Source organism: Hemitrygon akajei, chromosome 30, assembly GCF_048418815.1.
Source record: "Hemitrygon akajei chromosome 30, sHemAka1.3, whole genome shotgun sequence".
Taxonomy (NCBI): Eukaryota; Metazoa; Chordata; class Chondrichthyes; order Myliobatiformes; family Dasyatidae; genus Hemitrygon; species Hemitrygon akajei.
In genome coordinates this window covers 30,914,130-30,927,252 of record NC_133153.1, presented here as the reverse complement: position 1 = coordinate 30,927,252, position 13,123 = coordinate 30,914,130, and the positions used below count along the sequence as shown (strand labels likewise).

The following is a 13,123-nucleotide window of genomic DNA, read 5'->3' as shown; positions in this document are numbered from 1 at the left end:
GGTCTTCCCAGTAACTGTGATTCACGGTTCCTAGGAACCCATTGTTCAGAGCTGCATCTTCGGCTACATCCACACTAGGCATTTTAAAAAATATCTGTCCACATTGAAACGGATATTTCGGCGAATCTCCTCCTACTGCGCATGTGCAGGACACATCTACCGAAAACAAGCGCCACGTTTGGTGTCGAATCTCGCTGTGAAAGTGTGCGTTTGTTCAGTTACAGACTAGAAAAACTTAAACGACGGGCAGCTGTTGGCTCTCGCGCAGGAGGACTTAAAAGTAAGAAAAAAAACTGGAGCGTATGGAGGCAACCAACAGGGAGTTCACAGATAGTATGACCCAGCTGACGACAAACTTTGAAAAACTGACCAACTCTGTTGCATTAATAAAGCACCTTGTTAAATGTGTAAAACATGTTTGCATCAGTGTTATCTTGAACTTCCATACAATGTTACATTAGGCTGTTACACATCTATTGTCAGAGAAGTACTTGCATAAATAGGTAAAGCACCTTCATACAAGCAAGGACAGAAAACAGGGCAAAGTGAGTATACTTATTTATTCAGTAAGTTATGGGTCAAAGTATTTGGTGAGTACATTTCTAACTCTCCTGGCTTCAGTCTGGTTGCCCTCTGTTCTGAAATTGTTAGATTGTGTGGGGAGTTGCATTCAGGAAAACAATGATATGGCGCGCTGTCATCTGACAGCATTTTCAGATTTCTCTGGTTACCCGGTCCACACTGATCCGCCCAAGCGGCGTTTTCAAAATTACACACCCTGGACAGCGTTTCTGAAAAGCTCCGGTTTCGGGGGACGAAAACGCTGTTTTAGTGTGGACGGAGGGTAAAAACGAAGAGGAAAAGCTTCGGTTACGGATTTATCCAGTGTAGTGCGGACGTAGCCTTAGATTTAATCCACAGTTCATATTCAAATCTGAAGACTGGTGGCTGAAGTTATTTGCTAACTCCAAAAAACGGTCTAACAGTTGCTTTTTTTTGTTGTTGCCATTAACGGGTTAATGGGAGTCTCTTGCTAAATGGCTTTGATGAGGTAAAAGCCCTTTGGATTTTGTATCTGCCTATGTATTGCCTTAGAATGTAACTGGGGTTATGGTTCATTGAGTAAGTCGGTTTCTAGCCCTTGTTCTCACTGTGCTTCAAAGGGTCATTTATGAATAGTGGATCTCGTCTAGCCTGGTTTGATGGAGGCTAATGTTTGCACTGTTCTTGTTGCAGGTTGGAGCTTGGGACTGGGTGGACATTAGCAGCATCAATAATCTGGCAGATGTCCATGCACTCTATGTCGGGGGGAAGCCTCTGGAGAAGGAGGCTCGTGAGACTTTCGTTAAAGGCAGTATGAATGATGTTCGGGAGAACTTCCAGGTGGGACAACAGTGTGGGCGCTCTCTTCCTATCACGCAATGGCATACCTTGCGCTGTTGCAGCTGATCAAATGATAAGCTGTTTTCCATTGAATATATAATGTGTTAAGTTTTACAGGGTTAAAAATTTAAAGCATTGGCGCTCATCATTGACCTCAAAGAAAGCTGCCTGCTGTGATTTGGTGATCTCTGTTCCCATTTCCAACACTGGTTGCAGTCAAAATCAGATTTACTATCACTGACATGCACTCAGTGGCCACTTTATTAGCTACAGGAGTGTACTTAATAAATAGACAATAGGTGCAGGAGTAAGCCATTTGACCCTTCGAGCCAGCACCACCATTCAATGTGATCATCGCTGATCATCCTCAATCAGTACCCTGCCACAGGAGTGGAACCTGTTGTGGTCTGCTGTTGTAGCCCATCCGTTTGGCGGTTCGATGTGCTGTGCGTTCGGAGATGCTCTTCTGCACACCACCATTGAACCATGTGGTTATTTGAATTACTGTCACCTTCCTGTCAACTTGAACCAGTCTGGCCATTTTCCTCTGACCTCTCTCATTAATAAGGCGTTTCGCCCACAGAACCCGTTGGATATTTTTGTTTTCCACACCATTCTCTCTAAACTCTAGAAACTGTTCTGTATGAAAATCCCAGGTGATCGGCAGTTTCTGAGATACTTAAACCACCACATCAGGCACCAACAATCATTCCATGATCAAGGTCACTTTTCTTCCCCATTCTGATGTTTGGTCTGATTAACAACTGAATGTCTTGACTATAGCTGCACGCTTTTATGTATTAAGTTGCTGCCACGTGATTGGTTAATTAGATAATTGCATTAGCAAGCACGTGTACCTAATAAAATAGCCACTGTGCGTGTGTCGTGAAATTTTTTGTCTTCTGGCAGCAGTACGGTGCAATACATTAAAAACTTACTATAAGTTACAATAAGAAATGTATATTAAAAAAGTGCAAAAAGAGAGCAAGACGGTGAGGTAGTGTTCGTGATTCATGGACCATTCAGAAATCTAATGTTGTAGGGGAAGAAGGTATTCCTAAACATTAAATGTGCTCCCTCAGGTTTCTGTACCACCTCCCAGATGGTACTGATAAGAAGAAGGCATGTCCTGGATGGTGAGAGTCCTACATGGTGGATGTCATCTTGTTGAAGCATCACTTTTTGAAGATGTCCTTGATGGTGGTGGGGGGTGGGGGGGCGCTAGTGTCCGTGATGGAGCTTTCTGAGACTACAACCTCCGCAGTTTTTTTTTGGCCACGTGCATATAGTGATGCAGCCAGTCAGAATACTCTCCACTGTACATCTGTAGAAATATGCCAGTCTTTGACATACCGAACCTCAGGCACCAGCTCCAGGTGAATGCGAAATTCCAACGATAGTGAGATTGTCAGGTGTAATTATGAATAGCAGACCAGGAAGTAAGCAGCACAATTTTAGCTACTTTTTAATATTTACTGAGTGCAAAGTTATTGTTAGTAGAGACAGTGGATAATATCACAAAAATAATTGTTTTGAATGTCCAGCTACTATTTTAAGCGGGTAGGGAATTTTCGAATATTGAAAATTCCCTAATTTAAAATCAGATTTTTTGGTGTCAAGCTTGTTAAGTAGTAATCATGGTCTCATATGCAAATAAGAAATTTTGTGCAACAAAGCACAAGATTTTATTGTCTTTTTCGGTATGGCAATGGTTCAGAGATGCCTTAGGTTCTTGGCAATTCAATGGTTTTTGCAGCTTAAGACTGCAGCAACAACCTACTTCATGGAGCAGCAGGAAATCAGTGATAGTACTTTGGGATTCTTGCATTTACTTTTGCTTGTGCATATTCTAGAAGCTTCTGTTTGATTCCTGCTGCTCCCATCATTGCAGATACTGGATCAATAACAAATAGATGAGTAATTTAGAAATATATAATTTCTGAAATTTTTATCGCAGGGTTCTATCTTGGGCAAAATGCTGTGACTCAGCTAAGGTTGCCACCAAAAGAGGCAGTTTGCAATGTAAATGTAGGACTTGCTATATCTACATGTACAGTGGCAACAATCAATTGGATGTCGCTCCTTCCTTTGCATCTGTATTTCTGCCTGTTTAATCGGTAAAAACCTCCAAGAGGACTACAACCTTGCCGTCGTTTGGAGGGTTGCGTGCCTCAATGGCCTGGAGAGCTTTGTTGGCTGAAATCAGTGCTTTGTGCTTTGGCTTTTGGTCGGGTCACCCATGCCAGACAGGTCAAAGGGTGGAGAACAGACTAAGTGGTTCTCCTGCCCTCCAGGTTTGGGGGTTCAGCTCAGGGCCAACAACCCTGATTGGTAAAACAAAATTGTTACGGAAACGGGAATGAAGAGTCCTTCATTCTGACAAAAACTGACAGAGGAGGACCTTCGATGCTGCCCTAAACACCAGTGGCGGTAACGTGCAGTAAGTAAGTTAATCAGAAAACAATGGGTACAAACTCCATTCTAGGGCAGCACAGTTACAGAACTGGTTGATGCTTCAATGCAGTTTTGGGAAAAGTTTGCATAGCTGTAGAATCCTGTGAGTGCCAGCAAGAAAATGGATCTCAAGGTTGTATATGATGTATAATGTTATATTTAAATTGAACTTACCTTTGGCAGGAGAAGTAAAAATAAATGTTTGTATGTTAAGCACCTACATAAAAATGATTGACAGAATTTGATATGCATTTTTCAATCTTTTACTTTGCACCAACAGTAGTCTAATGTGTACTTTATTTCACTGATGGCAGGAGCTGATGCAATACTGTGCACTTGATGTTAAGGCTACATACGAGGTGTTTTGTGAGGAGCTTCCACTATTTCTAGACAGGTGAGACAGCTTTTCGAAATAAACAATGTCATTTTATTACCCTTATTAACTGAAAGCTGGATTAAGTCAATTATAGACATATCTGTATCATCTTGCTGAGATCCATGCTAGTCAAAAGTTGTTAAACTATCCCTGGGGTTTCATGGGGTTTTATTAGGAAGGCATATTTAACTTCAGGAGCAAGGAAGGGGATGTCCAGGCTCGCAAACACTGATGAGTAACTCACTGCCAAAAAATACATCCGTTTCCATATCATCTTGCAATGCAGAAGGAAGCTATGACTATGCTGACTCACAGAACAATACCGTTTTCCCCGGAAGCAAGGTATACCCATAAGAACAAAAGATACAGGAGAAGAATTAGGCCATTTGGCCCATCAAGTCTGCTGCACCATTTCAGCATGGCTGATCCAATTTTTCTCTCAGCCACAATCTCCCTGTATCCCTTCATGCCCTGACAAATTACGAGTCTATCAACCTCTGCCTTAAAATACATAAAGCTGTGGCAACGAATTCCACAGACTCACAGCTTTGTGGCTAAAGAAATTCCTTCTCATTTCTGTTCTAAAAAGACACCCTTCTATTCTGAGGCTGTGTCCCCTGGTCTTAGTCACTCACATTATAGGAAACCTCCTCTCCACAGCCACTCTATCAAGGCCTTTCACCATCCGATAGGTTTCAATTAGATCACCCCTCATTCTTCTGAATTCCCATGAATACAGGCTATCAAACGGTCTTCATATGACAAGCTGTTTAATCCTGGAATCATTTTTGTGAACCTCCTTTAAACCCTGTCCAGTTTCGGTACATCCTTTCTAAGATAAGGGGCTCCAAACTGCTCACAATATTCTGTGAGGCCTCACCAGTGCTTTATAAAGTCTCAACATTACATTCTTGCATTTATATTCTAGTCCTCTTGAAACAAATGGTAACATTTGCCTTCCTCACCACAGCCTCAACCTGCAAATTAACCTTTAGGGAATCCTGCACAAGGACTCCCAAATCTCTTTGCACCTCAGATTTTCTCTCCATTAAGAAAATAGTGAACCCTTTCATTTCTTCTACAAAAGTGCATGACCTCTCGACACTGTGTTCCATCTGCCACTTCTTTGTCCAATCTCCCAATCTGTTTTAAGCCCTTCTGTAGCCTCTCTATTTCATCAAAACTACCTACCCCTCCACCTATCTTCATATCGTCTGTAAACTTTGCAACAAAGCCATCAATTCTATCCAAATCATTGACATATAGCATAAAAAGAATCGGTCCCAACACGGACCCCTGTGGAACGCCACTAGTCAGCTGCAGCCAACCAGAAAAGACTCCCTTTATTCCCAGTCTTTGCCTCCTGCCAGTCAGCCACTGCTTTATCTTTCCTCTAATACCATGGGCTTGTAGTCTGTTAAGCAGCTTCATGTGTGGCACCTTTATAAAGGCCTTTTGAAAATCCAAGTACACAACAGCAACTGATTTTCCTTTGTCTATCCTGCTTGTTACTTCTTCAAAGAATTCCAACAGATTTGTCAAGCAAGATTTTCCCTTGAGGAAACCTTGCTGACTATGGCCTATTTTATCACGTGCCTCCAAGCTACCCCAAAACTACATCCTTAATAATCGACTCCAACATCTTCCCAATCACTGCAGTCACGCTAACTGATCTATAATTTCCTTTCTTCAGACTCCATCCCTTCTTGAAGAGTGGAGTGACATTTGCAATTTTCCAGTCTTCAGGAACCATTCCAGAATCGAGTCATCCTTGAAAGGTCATTATTAATGCCTCTGCAATCTCTAGCCACCTCTTTCGTAATCCTGGGGTGTGCAAAATCTGGTCCAGGTGACTTCAAACTTTTCAGTTTCCCAAGAACCTTCTCCCTAGTGATGGTAACTTCAGACACTTCATGACCCCTGACACCTGGAGCTTCCACCATACTGCTGGTGTCTTCCACAGTGAATAGTTCATCCGCTATTTTGTTGTCTCGCATTAGCACCTCTCCAGCATCGTTTACCACCAGTCCACTTGCCTCTCTTTTACACTTTATGTATCTGAAGAAACTTCTGGTATCCTCTTTAATATTATTGGCTAGCTTACTTTTGCATTCCATCTTTACTTACGTAATGATTTTTTAGTTGCCTTCTGTTGGTTTTTAAGTTTGCAATCCTCTAACTTCCCACAATTTTCTTGCTCTATTATATACCCTCTCTTTGACTTCCCTTGTTAGCCATGGATATGTTATTTTTCCTTTAGAATACTTCTTCCTCTTTGTGATGTATATATCCTATGCCTTCCGAATTGCTTCCAGAGATTCCAGCCATTGATGCTCTGCCATCATCCCTGCCAGTGTTCTTTTCCAATTAATTCTGGCCAGCTCCTCTCTCATGCCTTTATTATTTCCTTTATTCCACTTTAATATTGATACATCTGACTTTAGCTTCTCCTTCTCAAATTTCAGGGTGAATTCAAATATATTATGATCACTTGCACCTCGGGGTTCTTTTATCTTAAGCCGTCTAGCTTCCCATCATTTCTGAATACACGGCCTTAATTTCCCATTATAGTTTATATCGTTTGGTAAGGGCTTGTGGGGTAGGTGAGGAAAGAGCATTAATGAGACTTGTTTCACTCTATCCTGCAAGGATAGAATTCCCACCCCCTTCCTCTATTCCCTACTCTGACCTTTTACCTCTTCTCACCTGCTTATTACTTCCCCCGGGTTGTCCCCTCCTTCCCTTTCTTTTGTGGTCCACTCTTCTCTCCTATCAGATACCTGCTTCTTGACCCTTGGCCTTTCCCACCCACCTGGCTTCACCTATCACCTTCCAGTTCGTGTCCTTCCCCTCTTCCCATCTTTTTATTCTGGCATCTTTCCCCCCCTTTCTTCTCAGTCCTGAAGAAAGGTTGCAGCCCGGAATGTCAACTGTTTATTCATTTCCTGCCCTGCTGAGTTCCTCCAGCATTTTGTGTGTGTTGCTTTGAAGGGGTTATTGTGTGTTTGCAGGCTCTGTTGGCTGAACACACAAGGAGAAGTCTGTTAACCTAATTGTACCTTCTGATACAGATGCTCTCTTGATTTGGCCCTGGAGTCATCTGGCACAAAAACTGCCCTTCCGGCCCACTGTTTGCACCGGCCCATCAAGTATCCATCATTTACTAACACTGGGTCTGCAGCCTTGGCAATTCAAAATGTAGTTGTGAGAGTACCTGCCTTCACCAAAGCTTAGCAGTTAGTGCAATGCTGTTATGGTGCCAGTGACCTAGGTTCAATTCCCATTGCTGTCAGCAAGGAGTTTGCACATTCTCCCTGTGACCTCACAGGCTTCCTCCCACATTCCAAAGACATAAGGGTTAGTGGGATAACTGGCCTCATCAGTGTAATTGGGCGGTATGGGCACTTAGGCTGAAGGGCCTGTTAATATGTATATTTTTATTTTTTCTAAATAAAAAATACATATTTACCACCTTCTCAGGCAATGCATTCCAAATTGCAAAGTGAGAAGATTTTCCTCTTGGTTCCTCTCTAACCTTACTCCTCAGTTTAAGCCTGCCCCCTGCTTTTAGATAGCTTTGATGCGGGAGATGTTTCTTGTCATCTGTGATTCTCCCCACATTTTTGTATGCCTCTAACAAGCTCCCCGTCAGTCTCCTCTTCTCTAAACTACTGTCATTTGCCATCCTGATGGATTGGTGGTTCAGGCGGGATGGTTATTGCCCCCTTGTTCAATTGGCTTTACCCAGTTACGTTGATCAACTGGGGAGATCAGCAGCCCGAGCGGTAGTGAAAAGCACCTTTCTGACCTTCGGCTTTCTTACTGCCATTATGTCACTGGCACTTATGGCAGCAATGAAGGTCCTTCATCTCTGTCTGTCCTTGGCCACAGGGTGTAGAAGGATTCTTCATTGTTCTTTTCCTAACTGTTTTTGTTTTGCCAGTTAACCCTGAGTTGAACCCCTGCACACACTTGGTCTGGCCCCTACCCTTTGACCTGTTTGGCATGGGTGACTCTACCAAGAGCCAAGGCATAGAGCCCTAACTCCAGCCAACGTCGCTCTCTGGGTCTTAGAGACACACAAGCCTGCAAATCATGACCAGGTAGCGGTCCTCTTGGAGGATTTCCTTCAAATCAAAATCAAAATAGATTTATTATCAAAGTATATGTCACCATATGCTACTTGAGATTCATTTCCTTGCAGGCATTTAGAGGGAAATAAAAAAACACAATTGAATTATGTAAAACTATACATAAACAAAGACTGACAACCAATGTGCAAAAAAGGATAAATAGTACAAATAAATAAAGATATACAAAGATATATATTTGTACTATATATATTTTATAATATGTTTTTATTTTTATAATATATTTTATTTACACACACACACACACACACACAGAATTGTAGAGTCCTTGAAAGTGAGCTGTGGGATCAGCTCAGAATTGATATGCGTGAAATTATCCATGTCGGTTCAGGAGGCTGATGGTTGGAGAGTAATAACTATTCCTGACATGCCTATATTCCTTTGCGGTGGATCGGGAACTCAGGAGACTAACTGTGCTTGTTTCCTCCTGCTGAGGTGCCCACACCCAGTGACCTTCGCTGGCATGCTGGAAATGGGCCAGTGCTACCTTCCTGTGAACCACAACTGGAAGCGTTACCAGGATGAGGCGCAGGGGACGTACGAGGAACTGCAGTGGGAGATGAAGCAATCCCTCATGAACCTGGCTAACGATGCCTGTCATTTATTGGAAGGTGAAAGGTGAGGTACCTTTTAAATTTGATTTCTAGCTTTCTACACCTACATAAATCTGGAATTTGTGGGGCTCAGGTGCTTAGAGGGTTTTTTTTTTAAAGGCTCTGCTATTCCTGAGCAATCTTGGACCAAGGCTCCTCTGTCCATCACAGTAAATCAAAGGTCCTGAGGTACTTTCAGAAGTAGTTCCAAGAAAGGAGCTCCCCTATATTATGGTCAACCCTCCTGAGACACTGCAGCCGGACAGTCCCTTCTAAGTTTTGAAGTACAGAGATTAATGCTTTGCAGCCAAATTTCATTCTATTACCAGCATTTGTTGTGTGAAGTGCTTTAAGATGTAAAGAGGATTTTTAATCCACAGCTATAACAATCAAAACTCAATGCAACTGTATTTATTAGTTACTAAAATCTGCTCTCAAAGCAGCAAATTCTGAAATATCTGTGGTTTGGCAAATGTTCAAAAAGGATATGTACTCACTGATTCAAAAAAGAGAATTTCATGCTAAAGTCAAAATTGGGGCTCACGATGACACAGTTGGGAATCATCTACTCCTGTGATTGTATGCCCGAGAGGTGTGGTATGTATTTGTCACTGTACAATATTTCTTTACCCAGGTACAAAGATGATCCTTGGCTGTGGGACCTTGAATGGGACATCCAGGAGTTTAAACAGAAGAAGAACACGAAGAGGAAAAAAAAGGCATTAGTTTGCAGCGCTGAGGGTAAAGATTGTGTTTCAACGGTGGAGCTTGAGGAAGGTTAGAAAGATTTGGATGTGGTTCTGTTCATTAACGTTGTTTACTTTCTCCTTTAGCAAAGCTATTAAACAGGAATTCTGTGCAGTGGGTCTATTTTGAATGCAGAGTAGACTTCAATGAGGTTAAGAACATGAGCAATAGAAGCAAGCTATTCAGCCCCTTGCCCCTGCTCTGCTATTCAAAAACATTACAAGACACCATCAGTGCCTCATTTCTGCACAAACTTCATATCCTTTGATTTCCTTCAGTTCCAAGTATCTATTGTTCTCTGTTGAATATACTCAGTGCCTGAGTCTTCATGCCAAGTTAGGTGAAGAATTCCAAGGAATCTCTGCTTTCTGGGTGAAGAAATGTATGAGCTTAGTCTTGAGTGGCCAGTCAGCTATTTTGAGATGCTGTCCTCTGATTAAGAATGTGGAACAGTGCAGCATTGAAGTCAGTTCACCTCGTGATGTGCTGATCTTGATGTAAATTTACACAAAATGTTCAAGGGTTCATTTTAATATCAGAGAGCGCATATAGTATACAGCCTGAAATTTGTACTCTTCACGGACATCCACGAAACAAGAAACCCCGTAGAGTGAATGATAGAAACATCGAAGCGCTGCCCCCTAGCACAATCAGCAGCCAAAGCAGCAACCCCCATTTCCCCCCCGACTCACAACCCCCCCCCCCCCCACCATTCAAGCAACAGCAAAAGCCCCCCCAGAGAGACCTTGATCCTATACTAAGCTGTAATCTACACTATCCAGCACACTCTGGGAAGTGCGTAAAGCTGGAATATCCAGCAGGAACGTGTTGTCGCTTGCAAAACTTGCAGACCTCACGCAGGGAGCACTAGTGGTCAGGATCGAACCTGGTTCCTCGAGCTGTGAGACAGCAGCCCTAACTGTTGTGTCGGCCATGCTGCGCATTGTTGAGTCACCATGGAGCCCACTCACTGTCCTCCTCCCCACCAGGCTTTTTAATCACCAACCATCTTAGATGCCTTGTCCTTGGGGATCTCATTCAGGGCATTGATGTAGATTTTGAAGCACAGGGTGTCCAGCACCAAGCTCAGCAGCACAGTTAGAGCCTGACGTTCTGAAGATGAACTGTGCATGCCTACTTTCCATTAACAAAAGGGATTCTGCAGATGCTGTAAATCCAGAGCAACGTACACAAGATGCTGGAGGAACTCAGCAGGTCAGGCAGCATCTATGGAAATGAATAAACAGTTGACATTTTGGGCCGAGACCCTTCTTCAGGATTGGAAAGGAAGGGGAAGATGCCAGAATGAAAAGCTGAGGGGAGGGGAAGGAAGGTGATAGATGGATGGGAAAGGTAAAGGGCCGAAGAAGGAATCTAATTGGAGAAGAGAGTAGACCATGGGAGAAAGAGAAGGAGGGGCACCGGGGGAGGTGATAAGCAGGAGAGGAGAAGAGGGTAAGAGGTGAGAAGGGGACGAGGACAAGAGGGAAGGGGTGGGAGAAGAAATTGATGTTCATGCCATCAGGTTAGAGGCTACCTAGACATATGAGGTGTTGCTCCTCCACCTTGTCACGTTGGAATGGGAATGGGGATAGGAATTAAAATTGTTGGCCACTGAGAAATTCGGCTCTTGGTGTATGAAGTGGAGGTGCTGGACAAAGTAGGTCCCCAGTTTATATCAGGTTCCACCAATCTAGAGGAGGCTGCAAATTTCTTTTTATTTCATTTAGTCATGGTACATGAGCTTTCTGTGCTTTGAAACCATCAAGTGAAATGAGCCTGTCCTCTCAGATTAATTGATACTGCAAGAAATAATGCCCCTGTGATGCTATTAATGGATTCATTGTCACATTTAGTAGTGGTTGGAGGGGAACTAAATGATGTTACAACTGGTGCATTATTTTGTAGTTGGCTACACACAGGTCAATTCCTGAACCCCACTTCAAAGCAGAAAGGATCAAGAATCAACTTTATTCGCTGCATATCTTTAGATGTATTAGGAATTTACTGTGGTGTGTTGGTCAGGGCATGACATTGCAACAAGAACAACATTCAACAGTTATACAGAACAAAGAATATTAAAAAAAAAACTAAAGAATTTTATACTGTATGCAAAAAAGCAAATAATGTTAGAGGTTAAAGGATGGACATGAAATAATATGTGCATAAATAAATGCCAGCATGTATTTGCAATGTAAGTAGAATTATAAAATGTGGTTTAGAGTACAGTACTGTGCAGATGACTTAGATATATATAGTATAATATAAATATTTTATTATGTTTATATTATACACTTTATATAATATAAAATGATTTCATGACTTGTGATTGATGATAAACCTGATTCTGATATGGGTCTCTATTGTGGACTGAGAGTGGGAAGGGGGAAGGGAGAGGGGAATCATGGTTGAGAAAAGGGGGAAGGAGCAGGAAACACCAGAGAGACATTCTATAATGATCAATAAACCAATTGTAATCAAATGACCTTGCCTGGTGTCTAAGGGCTGGATGTGTCTGTATTCGCACCACCACCCCTGCCATTTCCAAAATCCTTTACTCCTGCCAGATTTACAAACTCTCTCTCCACTCCACAAGCACAAGTACAAAAGTTTTAGGCACCCTAGCTGTAGATATGTTCTTAAGACTTTTGCCCAGTAGTGTATCTACAGTGCCATGATGGGGTTTATAGATAGACGGTGTTGGAAGGGTTAACTAGAATGATTGATCAGACTTGCTGCTTTTTAAGATGATGTGAAGTTTTTGTTTTCATAGACCTATAGTGCTTTTGAAGCATTCCAGGAAGGAAATTTCCTCCCAGTCCTACCGAGTATCCCACTCTGCCCAGTTTTCTTCAATCCTCTGTCCTCACTATTGAGATGAAGATCTGCCATAGCAACCCAGAATCATAAAAATCAGAAAGCTAAACTCCCTGGATGTATTTGCACTGGAAAGACATTAAAAATGTAACCAATGTTGTCTTCCTGATGAAATAATGGTGGTGAGCTGGTTCAAAGGTTGAGGATCTAGTTTTCAGTCACCTTAAGTATATGTGCAATAAAATGTTTAACACTGAATATAATAAAAAAGATTTAGCATAGTTACCCACTTTGTATGATGTTTACCTGGAGTTCTCTGGGACCCAATGTTTAGTTGGGACCACATTGCTTAGTTGAATTATGGAATGATCCAGTTGCATATACAAGTTATTTAACTCTTTTCAATCTGTGCCTCCATTTATTCATCTATAGGGTCATTCTCTTCCAAATCTTAACTGAGCACTTTCACCTGAAATGTCTGACCTGTTGGTGGGTTACAGTTTAAATTGGTGACTTGCATAAAAATACGATGGTGAACTACCCCCCACAGAAAATGCTAGAGGAACTCGGCAGGTCAGGCAGCATCCATGGAAGAAGACAAA

At 42.2% G+C, this 13,123-nt stretch overlaps 1 protein-coding gene across 2 annotated transcripts in view; it reads left to right on the top strand.

The window, feature by feature from the left end:
- The window catches only part of polg (polymerase (DNA directed), gamma), a 65,908-nt gene that overhangs the window by 10,107 nt on the left and 42,678 nt on the right, over positions 1–13,123 (top strand). For both annotated transcript variants that reach the window (XM_073033242.1, XM_073033241.1), the window contains 4 exons: positions 1,237–1,383; positions 4,152–4,231; positions 8,800–8,982; positions 9,592–9,734. In XM_073033242.1, the coding sequence (XP_072889343.1) occupies positions 1,237–1,383; positions 4,152–4,231; positions 8,800–8,982; positions 9,592–9,734 (553 nt within the window). The remainder of the gene's footprint in view (positions 1–1,236; positions 1,384–4,151; positions 4,232–8,799; positions 8,983–9,591; positions 9,735–13,123) is intronic.